Raw genomic sequence first — 19,666 nt, 5'->3', positions numbered from 1 at the left:
TAACAGATTTTTTAGACAAAGGAAATGCAGTGGATCTAATTTACCTCGATTTCAGTAAGGCATTTGATACGGTTCCACATGGGGAATTATTAGCTAAATTGGAAAAGATGGGGATCAATATGAAAATTGAAAGGTGGATAAGGAACTGGTTAAGGGGAGACTACAACGGGTCATACTGAAAGGTGAACGGTCAGGCTGGAAGGAGGTTGCTAGTGGAGTTCCTCAGGGATCGGTTTTGGGACCAATCTTATTTAATCTTTTTATTACGGACCTTGGCACAAAAAGTGGGAATGTGCTAATAAAGTTTGCAGATGACACAAAGCTGGGAGGTATTGCTAATACAGAGAAGGACCGGGATATCATACAGGAAGATCTGGATGACTTTATAAACTGGGGTAATAGTAATAGGATGAAATTTAATAGTGAAAAGTGCAAGGTCATGCATTTAGGGATTAACAACAAGAATTCTGGTTATAAATTGGGGACACATCAGTTGGAAGTAACAGAGGAGGAGAAGGACCTCAGAGTATTGGTTGATCACAGGATGACTATGAGCCGCCAATGTGATATGACCGTTAAAAAAGCTAATGCGGTCTTGGGATGCATCAGGCGAGGTATTTCCAGTAGAGATAAGGAGGTGTTAGTACCATTATACAAGGCACTGGTGAGACCTCATCTGGAATATTGTGTGCAGTTCTGGTCTCCCATGTTTAAGAAGGATGAATTCAAACTGGAACACGTACAGAGAAGGGCTACTAGGATGATCTGAGGAATGGAAAGCCTGTCTTATGAAAGGAGACTCAAAGAGCTTGGCTTGTTTAGCTTAACCAAAAGAAGGCTGATTGCTCTCTATAAATATATCAGAGGGATAAATACTGGGGAGGGAGAGGAATTATTTAAGCTCAGTACCAACGTGGACACAAGAACAAATGGATATAAACTGGACATTAGGAAGTTTAGACTTGAAATTAGACAAAGGTTTCTAACCATTAGAGGAGTGAAGTTTTGGAACAGCCTTCCAAGGGGAGTAGTGGGGGCAAAAGACATATCTGGCTTCAAGACTAAGCTTGATAAATTTATGGAGGGGATGGTATGATGGGATAGCCTAATTTTGGCAATTAATTGATCTTTGATTATTAGCGGTAAATATGCACAATGGTCTGTAATGGGATGTTAGATGGAGTGGGATCTGAGTTACTACAGAGAATTCTTTCCTGGGTGCTGGCTGGTGAGTCTTGCCCACATGCTCAGGGTTTAACTGATCACCATATTTGGGATCGGGAAGGAATTTTCCTCCAGGGCAGATTGGCAGAGGCCGTGGAGGTTTTTCGCCTTCCTCTGCAGCGTGGGGCACGGGTCACTTGCTGGAGGATTCTCTGCATCTTGAGGTCTTTAAACCATGATTTGAGGACTTCAATAACTCAGACATAGGTTAGGGGTTTGTTACAGGAGTGGGTGGGTGAGATTCTGTGGCCTGCGTTGTGCAGGAGGTCATATTAGATGATCATAATGGTCCCTTCTGACCTTAAAGTCTATGAGTCTATGAATCTATGAGACCCTGACAGATTACAAAGCAAGTCTAACATTTAAGGACAGAGAACAAGTCTGATATTGGTCTGACTGGAGACTAACATTTCTCATTAGTAAATTATTGAATATGTAAACTTTGGTGTGACCTGGCACACACATGAAGGGGGTGGACAAGGACGAAGACCTTGAGGACTTTACCTTCTGTGGCTGCCTAAGAGATGGGATATGGGAGGCTCTGGTGAGAGGAGACAGGTGGGGGGACTAGGGCTTGTGCCCCCCGTGGGTCGCAGCATGTAAGGAGCTGGGTCACCTCGCTTTGGTCAGCACCGCCGACCAGGACGTTAAAAGTCCCGTCGGCGGTGCTGCCCAGCTAAGGCAGGCTAGTGCCTACCTTTTCCGACACTGCGCTGCGCCCCGGAAGCAGCCAGCAGCGGGTCCGGCTTCTAGGCAGGGGGGCCACGGGGCGCCGCATGCTGCCCCATCCTGAGCACTGGCTCCGCACTCCCATTGGCTGGCTTGGGGAAGGGGTGGGGTGGGGGTGCCTGCGGGCGAGAGTCACGCGGAACCAGACCTGCTGCTGGCCACTTCCGGAGTGCAGCGCGGTCCGCGGTGCACCCCGGCTGAGCCGCTGACCTGGAGCTGCCGGAAGTAAGTCTGTGTCTCAACCCCGCACCCCAAACCCCTGCCCTGAGACCCCCCAAACCTGGAATCCCTTCCTGCACCCCAAACCCCTCATCCCAGGCCCCACCCCAGAGCCTGCACCCGCAGCCCAGAGCCCTGACCCCCTCCCACACCCCAACCTCCTGCCCCAGCCCTGAGCCCCCTCTCAAACCCGGAGCCCCTCCTGCACCCCAAACCCCTCATTCCCAGTCACACCCCGCAGCCCTCACTCCCAAACCCCAACCCTTTGCCCCAGCCCAGAGCCTGCGACCCCAACCCAGAGCCCTGACCCTCCCTGCATCCCAACCCCCTACCCCAGCCCTGAGCTCCACCAAACCTTTTGGAGTCCAGCACCTTTGATAATCCAAAAGGATACTTTTCAAAAAAAAAAACACCAGTGTTTTCCACTGGTTGTGGTCACTGCTGCTCTCATTCTCTCATTCTGGACAACATAAAGTCAACCGTTCAAACTCTTTGGTTTTTGTGCATTAACACAATGCTTTTTCACAAGGGAATTTTAAAACAAAATTCTTTTATCCAACTCTCTACAAAAAGCAAACCAACCCCAACCACTCTACACCAGGACAATATTTTTAGAAATATTTGTTTTACATAGGATTCCGCCTTCCTAGCCACAATATTTAGGGGTGTTTGGTTCAGATTCATCTCTGGTTCATTCTTTTTAAACCTAATTTTTGGCCTAACTTACTTAGCAGCGCCCCTTTACAAATATAAATATAAATAAATAAAGTATATACATACACACACACACACACACACACACACACAGGTGCTGAGAGCATCTCCATAGTTAATGTTGCAAAAAGATTTTCCTTTTAATGGGACCTTTGCAATTTTCTATTACACTCTCTCTCTTTCTCACACAATACATATTGACATTAATGCCCATTTCCAATGCTGTAATTATACACTAACAAAACTATTTTTGCCAAGTATAAAGTTGTATTAATAACTGAAAAAAATATGAAATTCAGGAGGTCCCCTCCTGAGAAAAGAAGTGTGTTTATTTTTAGAAGGTGGGGAGAGGGAGGAAGAAAAACCTAGGAATCTCAGGAATGAGCAATCATTCATTCCAAACTCAGGACAGAAAGTAGTGCACCACAGCACTAACCTGGAATAATTTCACTGTTCTCAGTTCAAACAAACAAATACAATATACTGTGCCTCCACGTTCTTAGAATGGCACCTTGTCTTGACATCGTGAGATACACCAATCAGCCCAAATTCCTATCTTGGCCAAGCAGATTGAAGTATTGGATCTCTCTTTCATTATACAATTAATTCTCCTAGAGGAACGGAAATCTATCTTGTGCCCAAAAGTGTTAATGTTTTATGAGTACTCTGCATCTCCTGATATCTGTAGGTAAGTCATATTTAAAGCTCCCATGCAGTTTTTCTAGCTAGTCCACTCTGCCAGGCTTACTGTAAGGGTGACAGAAAAGAATGTAAAAACAACGAGTCCTTGTGGCACCTTAGAGACTAACAAATGTATTTGGGCATAAGCTTTTGTGGGCTACAGCCCACTTCACCAGATGCATGGAGTGAAAAATACAGTAAGCAGCATATATATTACAGAACGTAAAAAGATGGAAGTGGGGGGGTCAGTGCTAACAAGGCCAATGCAATTAAGGTGGACATTGCCCATTTCCAACAATTGACAAGAAGGTGTGAGTATCAGCAGAGGGAAAATGACTTTTTGTAGTGACCCATCCACTCCCAAATTTGTTAGTCTCTAAGGTGCCACACGATCTCCCCGTTGTTTTTGCTGATACAGACTACCACTCAGAAAAGAATGTGAACTTTTGAGTAACAAGAGTGACAAGGAATGCCTGTGGCATTCAGTGTTCCATCCTGATGTCAGAATTTTGGTATTTCTCTCTCCCCCAGTCACTCCCACTCCAAAGAGGCCTTTATCCAGAGATTGCCCCACTCCAATCTCCAACACTGCCTGGAGGGACTGATTTGCAATCAGCACCTTTCTGGTTGAAGAAGAATGGACAGAGATGCTATCCACTCACTGAAGCCCTAGCTAGACTAGAAAGTGAGAAACCAGTCACTGAAATCAGGTCTTTCACATAGCATCATTATGGAGCCAGCACCATGGTAGGCCTAGTTTTCATTTAATCACCTTTCTGAATTTAATCTCAAGAAGAAAAGAAAAAGAAAAGAGGAGAGAGATTTGGAGAAAGTCATCCACAGCCATATTCAAAAAACAGCTGTGAATTACACCCACCCTTTTCCAACTGTTACAGGGTTGTTAAAATAAACAGAAGCAGATTACTGCAGTACATTTTATCAGTGAATTTCCCCAGGAATTATTCACGTACTGGTAAGCTGTGTATGTTCAGCTAAGATGTGCTGGAGAGATGCCACTGGTAAGCAATTGCAGCTGAGGCAGCAGAATTCTTCTATTGGGATAGCTGCTCCCTCCCACGTCTTAGTCCTCCAGATACAAATCAAATATTTCTATATAAATCTTATTGCAAAGGAATCCAAAGTGCTTTCCAAGACAAACTGATAGACAAGCTGGAGGAACTCAAGTAAAGTACAGTTACCTCCGGGGTGAAGTGTGGCAACTGTGTAATGCACAGCAATATCACACAACAGTTCAGGATAGTAAATTAATGCTGGATTCCCCTGAAACTGCAGCTGGACTTTGAGGAAGGCAGAACATAATTAACTGGTTTGTTGTCTGACCAACACACCAGGAACAACACACCCTATTCTTATGGAAAGGGTCATGGGATTGTTCTTGAACAGAAGCAGTCAAGACTTCTGCTGTATTCGTCATATGAATTTCTGGAACCAGAGCCAGCAAACACCATGTGGAGGGACTGGTTCACTGACTACCAACACTTCTTGCATCTTGTAGGTATTCATAGGTGGCCTCCCCACCATGCCCCAATTACTGACTCAGCCCAGGCCAGAATAGCTTGTTAGATCAGAGGATCACAGTGCAAGATGTTAAAAGTTGCAGGCCATAAAAATCTTAAAACCTAGCAAATATTTAGTGCAATGATTTATTTGAAGTGAAAGTAGGGCTATAAGGCTAAGCGCAAAGATGTCTAGTAAGATACATTGAAAATACTGTACTGTGCTTACGAGGGGGGAAAAGCACATTAGGGAGTGAACTGTACGTGAGTGCATCTAGTGTTGACTGACCTGGAATGAGTGATGGTGAACATGTGAACAGAAACACATGCAGGATCATGCACAGAATAGGTTGTTCTTTCTGGAGGTGGGGGAGAGTAGGGGATTTCCAAAGTCACCCCCTCAAGACTGGCCACATGGCAATTAACAGAAAACCCACCGAGATGAAAAATGGCGAGAGAAGGATCTATTGGTTGACGGACGGTGATCCTGAGCTGGCAAAGCATGGCTGAGCACAGTGGCAGCGGCTGCACTCCTAATTTGGAGAAACATTCATAGATTCCAAGGCCAGAGGAACCATTATGATCATCTAGTCTGACCTCCTGTCTAACACAGGTCATAGAACTTCCCCAGAATCATTCCTAGAGCAGAGCTTTTAGAACCACCACCAATCCCCTAAGGACGGCCTGCTTTTTGTTTCCTACCCTTGGACCATGAACACAAAAGAAAACATGTTTTCCATTACGCACAGGATAAAATATACTTCTGGAGGGACTAAATAAAAGCCTTTCAAGTGTTGTTTCAAAGACCGAGAAAGCAGAGAGCAAGTCTACCTCATACAAACAATGGGGGAGATATTCAAAAGGCAAAACAGAAGTCTGGCACCCAACTCCCAATGAAAGTCAATACGAGTCAGGCACCTACCTGCCCTCTGTGCCTTTGAAAATCTTTCCCTGATGTGTTTCAACAACTTTCTCCCTCCGACGTGGAAGATACCTGCTGGCTTCATTTTGGGCTGAGCAAAATTATCCTTCCAGAGAAGGTGATAAAAGAACAGGCAGGGATCAAGCTACCCTGAGATGGAAAGTGCCTTCTTTGGAAGAATGACCAATCACTTCTTGGCCTATTGGTCAATGGCATCAAGATCTCTCAAATAGACAGAAATGACAGAGCGTCTCATGTTCTTGGTTAAAAAGATATACAGGACAATCATCAAATTCACGGAAGTTTCAGAATATTTCTCAGTTCACTAAATCAGTTTTGTCAAAAACAGAGGCTGCCCTCGTCTCAAAAAAGGTCTACCTCTGAGACAGACTGGTATCAACAGCAATCTGTAGAAGATATGGCAATAGTGATGCACTCAAAAGTGTTTATTGCATCAGTAACAGCCAGGGAGTTAAGGTTTTCCACAAGAGCTCTGTGCCACAAAGCGTCAAAAGCTTTTATTAAAAGATATTCATCAGCTCCATACACAGCATCAAACACACTGTCCAGGTAACAACAGTATGAATACTGATCGCAGCCAAAACAGATGCTATACTAGGATTTTTGTGGGTGGAGGTTCTGTTCCCAATACAATCAAACCCTTTTCTACTACACATCGGTGTATTTGGAGATACCTATAACAACATTTCACCAAGAGGGGGGAGGTCGTCATTTTCTGTCTCACAACAGGATGCACAAATACCATGTTCACCAAGGGCAACATTCCAAGCAAAGATTTCACTGAGGGAAGCTCCTTTTATCCAGTGCAAAATGGAAAACATGTTTTCTTTCGTGTTGCAAGGGTAGAACAGAATAATCTGCCCTAGAGATCACAGTAAACTTAGTTAAATGCCACTGTTCTGTTGGCAGGAAACTCACTAAGGCCAAGCCAAAATACACCACAGAGGGCTTCTCTGTCTGACAAGCACGTTGGGTAATGATCTTGGATTCACAATATCTGGTCCAACAGGAGGGGATGTGGGGCAGTTTCACTGACTGAAAGGCATACTTCCAAGTAGCAGCATCTTCCTCAAAGATGCTTGAATAAAAGCTAGTTGAAGGGTCAATATTTTTGTCACCCAAGAATGGGAGACCACTTTAATCAATGTTGCAATCTTGGTGTAGTGGAGTTTTGCAGATCGCGCCAGGAAAAGACATCTCTGATCTCAAAGGCCATGTCAATATCCTGCCTTTTCAGAGAGGAGGCTGCTCCAAATCAGTACTGTCCCTTAAGAAGGGATTATGAGGTTACTGACAAAGTAAGTTATCATACAACAGTAGAAGCTGCCAAGTGTAACAAATATTTGTAGAGTGGAATGGTCAAAACTCCAACCCCTGTTTATTTGCCCTCAGAGCTGCTGACTTGAACATGTGATGATGGAGGTTAACTGCAGCTAATTCTTAGCCTCCTGGATGGTGGTGAATATACACACGATGCAACTACTGTATAAAACCTGAAGAGAGACATAATAAACAGTACTGAACATCCCTGCTCGTAGCCTCATCATCTTTCAACTATAGTCAATATGAGGCAGCAAATCAGCAAACGCTATTTAAGTCTCTGTCTGTGTCCTGGGGAAAGATTATTTAGAGATAAATAACTTCTTTATGCTCCAGATGAAATAACAGTGCTACAGGCCTAGTGAGGACCAGCCTAGGCCTGAGTTTTACTCCTCTGATGGTTAGAAACATTTGTCTAATTTCAAGCCTAAACTTATTGATGGCCAGTTTATATCCATTTCTTATTCTGCCGACATTGGCTCTTAACTTAAATAATTCCTATTCCTCCCCCTGGTGTTTATTCCTTTGATGCATTTATAGAGAGTAATCATATCTCCCCTCAGCCTTTGTTTGGTTAGGCAAAACAAGCCAAGCTCTATGAGTCTCCTCGCATAAGGTAGGTTTTCCATTCCTCTCATCATCCTAATAGCCCTTCTCTGCACCTGTTCCAGTTTGAATTCATCTTTCTTAAACATGGGAGACCAGAATTGCATGCAGTATGCCAAATGAGGTCTCACCAGTGCTTTGTATAATGGTGCGAATACTTGTCTCTCTCTACTGGCAATACCTTGTCTAATGCACCTAGGATTGAATTAGCTTTTTTCACAGCCGCATGACATTGGCAGCTCATAGTCATCCTGTGATCAACCAATACACCCAGGTATTTTCTCTCTGTTGTTTCCAATGGCTAAGTCCTCAGCTTGCAACAAAAATTCTTGTTTTTAGTCCCTAAATTGATGACCTCAGACTTTGCACTATTAAATTTCATCCCATTTCTATTCCTCCAGTTTTCAATTTTATCCAAATCTACTTGTGTTATATGCCAGTCCTCCTATGTACTGGCAATACCTCCCAACTTTGTGTCCTCCGCAAATATCACTAGCACGCTCCCACATTTTGTGCCAAGGTCATTAATGAAAATGTTAAATAAGATTGGTCCCCTGACTAATATAGTGTCTGACTTTATTGACTCAATGACCAATAGCTATTGAGGGTGGTCTTGTGGTAAAAGCACAAGAATAGGTGTCAGGAGACCTAAATTTGATTCCCAAAGCTGCTATACATTTAATTTATATAATATAATAATGGAGATATCCTATCTCCTAGAACTGGAAGGGACCTTGAAAGGTCATCGAGTCCAGCCCCCTGCCTTCACTAGCAGGACCAAGTACTGATTTTTGCCCCAGATCCCTAAGTGGCCCCCTCAAGGACTGAACTCACAACCCTGGATTTAGCAGGCCAATGCTCAAACCACTGAGCTATCCCCTCCCCCCTAAATACTTTGGACAGGTCACAACTTCTGAGCCTCAATTTCCTCATCTGTAAAATGGCAGTAACTACTTCATGTGTATCCTCTTCCTCCTTTCTCCATGCTCAGAGATGACATTTCAGCTTAAACATTCAAAAATGACAACTTGGGACAAAGGCCAAGCTCAGAAATTTCCAGCAAATTATAAGCAAATGAAAAGGGGATTAAAATGGAAATTGTTAGCAGCCTATTTACAGTGGCTACTGCACTCTCACTATTTACCACTTGGCTAGTGCCTCCCAACTGGGGATTCCAAAAGCACTTTAAAAACATTAAGGCAACTTAACACCTCTGCAATGTAGGTGTTCTCTCCATTTCATCTAAAAGAAAGGAAGGCTCTATTCAAAGTGACATTCTCCATTTCATCTTCTCCTTGGGCTTAGCAACAGATAATTCAGACTGTAGAGCTATATTTTTTGGCACCAAGGCATTCAAATTTTGTTTTACTAAGGGATGGGTGGGGAATCTGGACCAAGCTGCTATCTAATTTTAAACACAGCCCGTCCACCTGCTTGACATATGTTCTTTATTCCTCCACTCCACCCCTTAACAAAATAATACAATGGTTTTGCTTCCTATTCTCCCCCCGCCGCCACACACATACCATCATCTCCTTTAATTGGTTCATAACACTACATACCTCTCACTCCCAGTTATTTCTAGAACTTTTCAGACCCCCTGATTTCTAAACTAAGACTCCCTCCAACTCCTGAAAGTGGAAAGAGAACCTGTTTACAGGAACTACTCCCACTACCCACAAGATAGGATCATATTACAGGAGGCACGTCCAGCCTGGACTAAGTTTCTTTCCATTCCAGAAAACATTTATTCACATAGCTGGAGTTGCGTAGCGTAGGTCGACTTACTGCGGTAGCGTAGACATAGCCTTAATGTGCATTGCAGGAAGTACAAAGAAGTAACAACAACAACATAAGTATGTGTTGGGAGGCGAGTGTGTGAGAGACAGAGTGTGCATGAGAGAGAGATAGACAGGCAGGAGTGTGAGAGACTGTGTGCTGGCTGCTGGAGAATTCTATAAAGAGACAGCACACACTCTCTCAAGGCACTCACCTGAAGGCTCAGACCACAGCAGCTCTCCTGCTACTGAGCCCTGTCCCCCCTCCCCTGCTCTGTGGAGATGGGGTACATGGGGAAGGAGGTGGTGGGGGAAGGGGGCACCCTGACATCAGCGTCCCCCTCCCCCCCCCCCACACACACACTCTGCACAGCAAGCAGGAGGGTCCTGGGAGCAGCTGGCCAGGCGCTCCAAGGCAGAGGGCAGGAGCAACGCGGCTGCAGAGCAGTGGGGGGAGGAGCATCTTGATTCACTCCTGAGCGGCCACGTGACCGCGCAGCTTAGAGGGAACACAGGTCCTGAAAAGGTCAATATGAGTTGCAACTTCTCTACAGCGATTTCAGTATATGGATTGCACTGGTTAACGTCAAAAGCTTTATCAAAATTTGCAATGAGCATAAAGCAAGCAACCACAATTTAAAATGGCAATTTAATCATTCGTTAGTAAAAATTATTAATATGAGTCCCCATGCTGGCTGTGTGGAGAGCAAAGCTATTGTCATGCACGCAATGGCTATTGCTTTCCATATGGGAGAGACAAGTGTTTGAGCTCCGTAAGCTTAAAAATTCGTCTCTCTCCAGCACAAGTTGGCCCAATAAAAGATATTACCTCTCTCACCTTGTCTTTCTAACATCCTGGGACCAACAGGGCTTCAACACCACCACCGCTTTCCATATGGTCATTTAACTGCCCGTAACATTTATAGAGCACCTCTCATCTTGAAGGATCTCAAAGTGCTTCACCAGATATACATACCCAGGGTCCTGCTGTTCTGTGATTTCTGTGGCAATTGATGAAGTCTGTAGATGCAGAGCTGGGCTCCAGAATATGAACTTTCATTTAAAAAAAAATTGTTCTCATGGATGCAAAGAAACCCTTGAAAAATGTAAACTGAAGTGGTGTCTGCCTGGGCCTGCAGCCAGCCTGAAATAACAGCTCTGAGGCAGGAGTTGCCCCATTGAGATAAATTGGGCAAGGATTCAAATCTAAAAATGCCAGTTTGAATCCCTATATTGTTAGCTATTCCCCGATGAACACTTCAGCACATATATCCAGTTAATACTCACCCCATAATCTTCAACTGCCTTCCTCATTTTCCCCAGCCAAATGTCCCACATGTTTGGTTCCCAGCTACCTAAATCTTCAGATTTCCCGACTGCTTTTATGACGCAGTGAGACATTGTCAATGCAAAGAACTGTCACATACTGATAATGTGGGCCCGGTGTAAAATAAACTGAGTTTAATATTAAAAAAATAACAGACTCTACTATGCTGATTGCACTGTTTGCTTTCACTTCAGTACAATCTCCATTTTAAAACATATAGGAAGCTGTCTTCTGATTTCCATATTTCTTCTAAGGAGCAGCTGTATTCAAGGGCCCTGTTGCAAAATTTAGGTCCAGACAAAGGACGAAGCATTAGGAATTACTGCCGTTGAATCTGGAGAGATCGGAACTCCTCATGTTTGTGTTACTACATTTTATGTAAATATCTCACTGTGGGAAATTGAGACTGCCAGTATCAGAGGGATTAAGCAGTAGGTACAACAGTTACATAAAAGCAACAAGACTAGAGGGTGTGGTGATAAATAGGATCAGCACATTAGAGATGGGTGATCAGTTCACAATAGTTCCAGGGGGCTTGTGCGCAGGCCCGCCTTTCTACCCAACCCCTTGGTATTATAGAAATATACAGACTATCACCACCCCATTTCTCGGGTCATATAAGGTGGAGTAATCTTTCTTACTTCCTGTCCTTTGAGCCTCCCTTTTCCCCTACACCTCTGATAAGAATCCTGCTATCTTTAATCAGCTTCTCTCTCGGTTTGGTGCCCTCCAACAATAGGCTAGTCTACATTGGGACCTTACATTGGCATAGCTATGTCTCTCGGGGGTATGAAAAATCCACATCCCTGAGAGATGTAGCTATGCTGGCCTAACCCCTGGTGTAGGTGGCACTAGGCCGACAGGAGAATTCTTCCGTCGATCTAGTCACTGCCTCTTGGGGAGTGGATTACCTATACTGATGGGAGAACCCCTCCCGTTGGCATAGACAGTGTCTACACTGAAGTGCTACAGCGCCATTGTAGTGGTTTAAGTGTAAACATACTCTAGATCTGACATCTCCAGGCCTTGTGAGTCAGCAGATGTATTTGCAGCATAAAGGAATCCTGTCCTCCGACTCAATTAGAAGACAAAATATGGGCAATCTCAGTTCCTTAGGTAAAAAATTGAGCTAGCAAGGCGTGTAGACAACAGTGTACATTAATCAGGGCCCCACATTCCTACTCTACATCCATGGAATCTGCCCAGAATCCATTCCTCACCAGAGGAATTGTGCTCCAAATCTGAACTTATTTTTAAAAAAAGATGAAATTTCTAGTCCTGATGCTTAAGAAAACCTTATAAATAAGGCTTCCGTGACTTCCAGAGATCTCCGGAACATTTTTTGCTTCAGCCCCAGGGCAGCTCTCAGCTGCTGCTAGCAGCGCCCCCCGGCACCTCCCAGCCCCTGGGCAGCAGGGGGACCTGGAGCCCCCAGCCTCTGCAAGGGGACCCGGGACCCCACACAGCTGCTGCCGTGACACCCCCAAGAGCTCTCTGCCACAGCAGGTGGCAAGGACCCCCAGAGCTGCCCAGCTGTGGCGGGCATGGGAGAAGGGGACCCCGGAGCTGCCCAGCCGTTGCAGGTGCTGGACCCTCCGTCCCTCTCCATTTTGTCAGGGATATTTTTAGTAAAAGTCAGGGACAAGTCACAGGGTTCTGTGAATTTCTGGTTATTGCCCGGGACCTGTCCCTGACATTTACTAAAAATATCCAAGACAAAATCTTAGCTTTACTTCTAAACAAAGTGATTCAAATGTAAACCAACCCAGTGTTGTACAGTACGTCTGTTGCAGATAGCCTAAAATAATGAAAGATAAAGCTGTGCTCGTCTCTGAAGCTAAACACAACAGCCTGAGCCAAATGGAGAAGGTTTTTTTGTTGAAAACTCCAAGTACTCTGTCATGGCTGTTGGTAGGAAATACCACTGCCATTACACCAGAAGATACCAGGCTAACTAGGCCTAATTGCCACAACACTCTAGCCCAGCCCAAAGCAGGGATCCAGCTGTTGAAACTGCCGTAGAACAGCTGGATGGCAACATATAAAAGGAATTTAAGAAGGAAACCCAGAAGAAGGATCAGAAAGGCTCATGGTCATGCAGATTATGAAGGGAGTCTATAAAAACAGGAAGGACTTACACCAGAGTTCATAGTAGTAGTTGCAACACTGTGACTGTCCGCAACAGTGGCCTGTTTCACAGATATAACTTTGATTGTTGACACCCAGGCAGGTTTGCTTGTCCTAAAATTAAAAACAGAGACACACAAGTTACTAACATTATATTTTTAAAATATAACTATATAACGCCTTCCACACAAGGCTCTCAAAGCATTTTAAACACATGCATTAGATTTCTCAAGACACTAGTGAGGTATGTAAGTATTAACTCAAATTTACACAAACAGAGAGAGAGCGAAAGCACTGCCCAAGTCTATTCCATAATTGAGAAGAGAACCCAGGTCTACCAACTGTATGTGGTCCCATGCTTTAACGACTAGACCATGTTGCCTTTTATTACACACTCTCCGGTTCATTTTTAAGCTATCACATTTTGTGCTCTGGACATTTTGTACATAGGAGAGAGAGAGATTTTGTTCCACATTTTACTTTGTTGTATTACTGAGGCCGTGTGTCAAGCGGAGGAAATGCTTTATAAATAGAGAATGTTGTAATCCGAGTGAGAACTGCTTGAGTTTGCCACTTGGATTTAAATAATTACGGTATATTCTTGTAAAATTCGGCTCTGAAATTATTCTCTTATAATTAGCAGCCTAGTTGATATAAAATCAGCTTTCCAGTAAAGCTTCTTCCTGGAAGCTTCAGCATTCTAGGAGTGGAGCCAAATCAGCTGTACTTTATCACCTTGCAGTCTTCCCTCGCTGTGGTTCTCAACCTGCAGCCCAGGTAACACATTGTGGGCCGCACGTGTGGCCCACAATGATAAATCGTTGAGAACCACTGGTTTACGTGTTACTACAAATAGGACTACACGTTTAAGTGATGTGTTTTCAAGTACAGACCATAATAGGTGAAGAACATCTGTCATATTCTTGGTATTTACCAAGGCTAACAGGTTCACTGGATACCCTGTGTATTTTGTATTCCTTCATTTTAGGGTTTTTTTTTTTTTTTTTTTTTAACCAAGTGATATTTCACTTTCGTTGAACATACCACTCGGACCAATTATAGTTCATGTAAATGAAACCCCATACATGATTTTTTTTTTTTTTTTTTAAAGACGACATTCTATTTTTGGATTCAAGGAACATGTGAGTATCAGTATTAAAACATTCCCACCCCTCCCGCCAACCCAATCAAGAGTTAGCACACACCACAAAAGCCACACTTCTGGCTTCAACTCCTCAAGTGCCTGCATCGAAGTAGCAGTGTAGTTTCTAAAAGAAAAGCCTCCTACGTCCCCTTACACAGCAGAAAGAGCCCTGCTCCATTTCTTTCATAAGAAGAGCTCCCAGAGCCTTGCAAACTGTAAAGGGGTTTTTGAGCATGTGCACAGCTTCATGAAAATACAGAACAGTGTGCTACTTTCCCTTCATCTGAATTGGGGAAGAGGCCATGAAAAGGTATCAGCATTCCACCTGCTTAATAGACAAAATGAGAGAGGGCCGACTGCCCTGCTAGCTCTGCAGAGGCAGCAGAACCTCCCGCCAGACAAACCTCCCTAGGGTGACCAGACGTCCCGATATTTTGGGGGTATTGTCCCGATATCGCTTTTTTTTTTTTGATCCAGCGGCAGGGACTGACTCGGTTTTTTTTTTTTTGCTCTCCCCCCCCCATGTGTCCCGATTTTTTCTTTCCCTCATCTGGTCACCCTAAACCTCCCAAAGAGCTTGGCTGCAAGCGACTGCTTTTTCCACTCACAACCCCGCTGCTAGACTTGCTTTGAAATCAAGTTCGTTCAATCATGAAGTACTAATGCAATTAAACAGTGTTACAAAGTGCCACGCGTTTTATGTTCTTTATTGGAGGGGCTTTTTTTTTTTAAATGCTAGATGCAGAAAGCAGATGTCCCACGCCTTGATAGGGTGAAAGGTCTTTTCCACCTGTAATTTTCTAAGATGACAGTCAAATGTGCAAGTCACTCTGCTGAGCTATCATAGCATTTTATATTTCAATTTCTTTAACCACAGCATTTGTTTCCCAACGTGCAGTTATGGTCAAGGAAATAACTAGAAATGGCACTTCTCACAATGTCTCTGTGGCTGATGTATCCCAAGTCATATCTGTCCACTTACTAACCATTTTTTCTCCTATTAGCCACGCAGCAGCAATGCTATTGGAGAATGAACTAGATTCTTTCCTGGCTCATACATCAACAGAATTGAGAGTTAAGGTCTAAATCAGGGGTAGGCAACCTATGGCATGTGTGCCGAAGGTGGCATGCGAGCTGATTTTCAGTGGCACTCATGCTGCCTGGGTCCTGGCCACCGGTCCGGGGGGGGTGGGGGTGGGGGCTCTGCATTTTAATTTAATTTTAAATGAAGCTTCTTAAACATTTTAAAAACCTTATTTACTTTACATACAACAATAGTCTAGTTAGATATTATAGACATAGAAAGAGACCTTTTAAAAACGTTAAAATGTATTACTGGCACGCGAAACCTTAAATTAGAGTGAATAAATGAAGACTCTACACACCACTTCTGAAAGGTTGCCGACCCCTGGTCTAAATGAAAAATCTGTAATATTGTTGATGATGCACAAGGAAGAAAATGCAAAACTTGATTTGCAGATCAGAAATTTGGGTTTGCAGCTGTGACAAACTCTAAAGCAACATTATGTGTGTCAAACGAACAACTATGAGTTAGAGTCAGAGACAGGCCAGAACTGGAATCTCGCACTGTCATTTTAAGTGTCTCTTTGCACCAGGACATACATTTCAAGGAATTAAACAGCATTTATTCCAATACATATTTTCTTCTATTAATATAACATTTCAAAGAGCAAAAATTAAGACTTTGCGGCAACAACCTGTAACAAAGATATAAACCTCCCTGGATTGTCTCATTTAAAGTTCAATTTTATTTTGGGGGATTTCATCAGAAGTTGTTCAAACCACATCATCATCCCTCTGAGTTCCCACACTGACTCCCCCTTGCCTATAAAAATCAAGTTTAAGACAACTGCCCTTTCCAGCCCAACCCTGCACAGTATCATCCTTGCCTACACGTACTTACAGGGGGCCCTTGGTGACCCTGAATGTTTTGTCTTGTTAAGTATGTTGTAACTACCGCCAGGCACTTTGTTAAACTTTGATTTCTCACTGCATCCCACTTTGTCCCTTTACTCCACAAGTGATGCAAACCTGATTTAGAGTCTCCCCCTCGCCCTCTCCCCCGATATTCAATGTCTTGTAGGCACAGAGGGCTGCATGGAATATCACATTTTCCTCTGTTTATATGGCAGGCTGCCACCCACTTAACTCAATCACACAGCCTGAAAACCCTCTTTTCCCACAAGGCCTGCAAATGTTAAACTTACTTCAACAACATGCCATTCCCATTCCCATCTAGATTGTATGAAAGATTTAAGTTATCACCATCCCAAGTCGCCGAACATGTTCTTGTTGGGGCTTTGTGATTTAGGCAAAGCCCTTCTTGGGCAAGGGATGCATTTGTAAACACTCTGTTTAGACTATTATTTGGAACACTAAACACATGGTGCTTATATAATAATTAAGGTAGCCTTCAACTGCAGCTCTTTTAAATGAAGATTAATTTTTACAAAATTGCAGCCATTGAATTATTAGTTACCAAGATACCCCAAACAATGTGACTCTTATATTTCAAATGTCTCCTGGGCAAACACCATGTACCTTTATTATTTATTATTAAAGTGAGGCACGAAATGGGGGGTGGGTGGGTGGGGGGAAACAGGGGTGAGCAAGACAAAGGACAGGAAGAATATTTTTGTAATAAGAGAATGCATGCATGCAAAAAATTATTGTCTCATGGAGGCAAAAATTAAAGGATTAATACATTGTGCTAAATATATATATATATATATATATATATATATATATATATATATATATATATATATATATATATATATATATATATAATTTCAGAGCCGAATTTTACAAGAATATACCGTAATTGCTAAATTGCTTTTGTGTCTAGCAGCTATTTTTAGACAAGTAGCTGTAAAGGTCATTTTAATCAGAGAAAGGACTTTCTGTGCTAATAATAATGGAACAATTAGATAGTTGCAGTTTTAAAAAGGACACCGGCAAATGCCGCTTTATGTTTTGTTCTTGTACGTTTTATTATCAGAAATGGGGAAAAAAATCTTAGCTGACCAATTTCCCCCCTCGTTTTATTAAAGCATTATTCTTTCCCATAGGTACTAGAGCTGCAATGCAGGGGTTCTATTGGACACTACTGGCTGTGTCTGGTTGTCAAGTAGCAACAATTCGCAAGCATGCTTCTCCCACCTCAACCTTCACTGGGCTAATAGCAACCATTCTTCTCTGCTGGTAACCTCACCACAGTTATCCATTTACTGTCACCTCCAGAATAGCTTCCTGCAGTGGAGTCTACATGGGACTACTCTTGAAGGACATTCAAACTTCGGCTTAGAGCAGGAAGTGCCAGTCTGCTTACTTAGCATTTTGTGCATGCCCCCATTACATCTATTCTGCAAAGACTGATTGGCTTCCAACTAGTTTCCAGGTACAATTCAAGGAGTTGGCTCTCCCCATAAAGTTCTGTATACTCTGGGTTCTAGGTACATTACAGACTGCCTCTTTTAGGCTATCCTCCAAGAGCCAGGACTATCTGGGACACAAACTGAGCCAGCGTTAGGGGGTAGCAAGCAGGGCAAATTCCCAGGTCCCCATGCCACAGGACTTCAGCCCCGAGCTGCAGGGCCAGGGCTCCAGCTTCAGCCTGGTGGGGCTGGGGCTTCGGCTTCAGCAACGTTGCAGAAATCCAGTGTGTAAGCAGGTAAGGAAGGCAGGGTGGGGGCCCACTCCTTAGTTTCTGCCCTTGGCCCCAGCAAATCTAATGCCATTCTTGCATGTGAGTTGACAGAACGTTGATACGTACCATTTTGGGGGCAGGCGTTTTCAGCGGAGGGCCCTCAAGCCTGGCACTCAGTTCCTACGCCCCCTTGGTACAACAGAGCCAGCATAGCAAGTTGATGAGCATGCTGCAAGGCCCATCTATTGCTCGGGATTTTTCTGAGGGCGAGTTGGCAGAGTTTGAGGAGCCTTTCTGTACTGTTTTGACATGTGAATCTGGATTATTTTTGCATTACACCTATAGTATTTATAATACATACTATATAAATAAATAAAAGTAAACTTGGCTATTTTGGTTCGTTTCCCCGTAGATGATAAACCCACTGCTGTGTTGACAACTCCACAACTAGCAGGGGACGTGCAAAGCTGTTTTTATTTACACCTTGTATAAATAGTGATTTAAAATTTTATAGTACACTACTTTCAAAACTGTATTAATATAGGCTAATTAGGATTTCTATAAACACTTCATATTCAGGGTGCTTCACAAACAATCCTTGTAACACCCATCTGGAGGTGGGCATATGCGGAACCTGAGACAGCATCGTTAAGCCATTTGTTTAAAACCACAGAGAACACTAATACATCTGTGCTGGGATTAGGAATCAAATTTCTTACTCCTAGTTCTGTACTCAGACCTCACTGTGTATCCAAGTCATAAACTTAAGGAAGGTCAATTTTGAGACTAAACTACTTAATGTCTCTAACCTTCACACATATGCTACCTGAACTGTCAGTCACAAACGAGCAATAAATAAGATTACATTTATGTAACTATAGAATGAGAGAGACAAGGTAGGTGAAGTAATAACTTTTATTGGACCAAATTCTGTTGGTGAGAGAGACAAGCTTTCGAGTTTACACAGAGCTCTTCTTCAGGTCTAGGAAAGGTACTCGGAATATCACAGCTAAATACAAGGTGGAACATATAAGGAGTTAACACACAGCACAAGAGACCAGTCAAGAGGAAGTGGGCAGTAACACGTCTACAGTCGTAGGACAAAGGAGGGTTATAGTGGGTTACAGACTGTTGTAATGAGCCATTAATCCAGTGTCTTTATTAAGTCCATGATTTTGGTGTTTAGCTGAGTTATGAATTAAGTTCCCAGGCTTGATTTTAGAAGGTGTTGGGCAGGTTTCCTTGGAGGATGAGGTCAGAGGGTTTTTTTTTCTCCCTTTACTGAAGCATGCTTTCTTGGGGTATTTGGGTGGCCCGGTCCTGATGCAATCTACTTATCTGGTGGTATGTCCTTGTTTGGCGAACGCGGTTTTAAGTGCATTAGGTGTGTATCTGGACTTCTCCTCAGAGCACATTCGAGGGTCTCTGTGCTAAGCTGTAGCTAACAGATTTCTTGGCGTGTTTGGGGTGGTACTGGATCTGGTTTCTTGTATATAATTGTCTGTAGGATCCATTATTGAAACTGATTGTGGTGCCCAGGAAATTGATGCTGGTGTGGGAGTGTTTCAGACAGAGTTTAATGGATAGGTGGTGGTGGTGGAATTCTATGAGGGAGTTCAGGTCATCTGTCCAGAGGATGATGAAAATATCATCAATATATCTCAGTG

General features: G+C 43.3%; 1 protein-coding gene across 2 annotated transcripts in view; it reads right to left on the bottom strand.

Annotated features, from left to right (window-relative positions):
* Positions 1-19,666, bottom strand: part of WBP1L (WW domain binding protein 1 like) — a 73,456-nt gene that overhangs the window by 5,708 nt on the left and 48,082 nt on the right. For both annotated transcript variants that reach the window (XM_065407203.1, XM_065407204.1), the window contains exon 2: positions 13,197-13,299. In XM_065407203.1, coding sequence (XP_065263275.1) covers positions 13,197-13,299 — 103 coding nt within the window. The remainder of the gene's footprint in view (positions 1-13,196; positions 13,300-19,666) is intronic.

This window comes from Emys orbicularis, chromosome 7 (assembly GCF_028017835.1).
Source record: "Emys orbicularis isolate rEmyOrb1 chromosome 7, rEmyOrb1.hap1, whole genome shotgun sequence".
Classification (NCBI taxonomy): Eukaryota; Metazoa; Chordata; order Testudines; family Emydidae; genus Emys; species Emys orbicularis.
The sequence above is the reverse complement of the archived record's forward strand: the minus strand, read 5'-3'. Positions and strand labels throughout refer to the sequence as shown.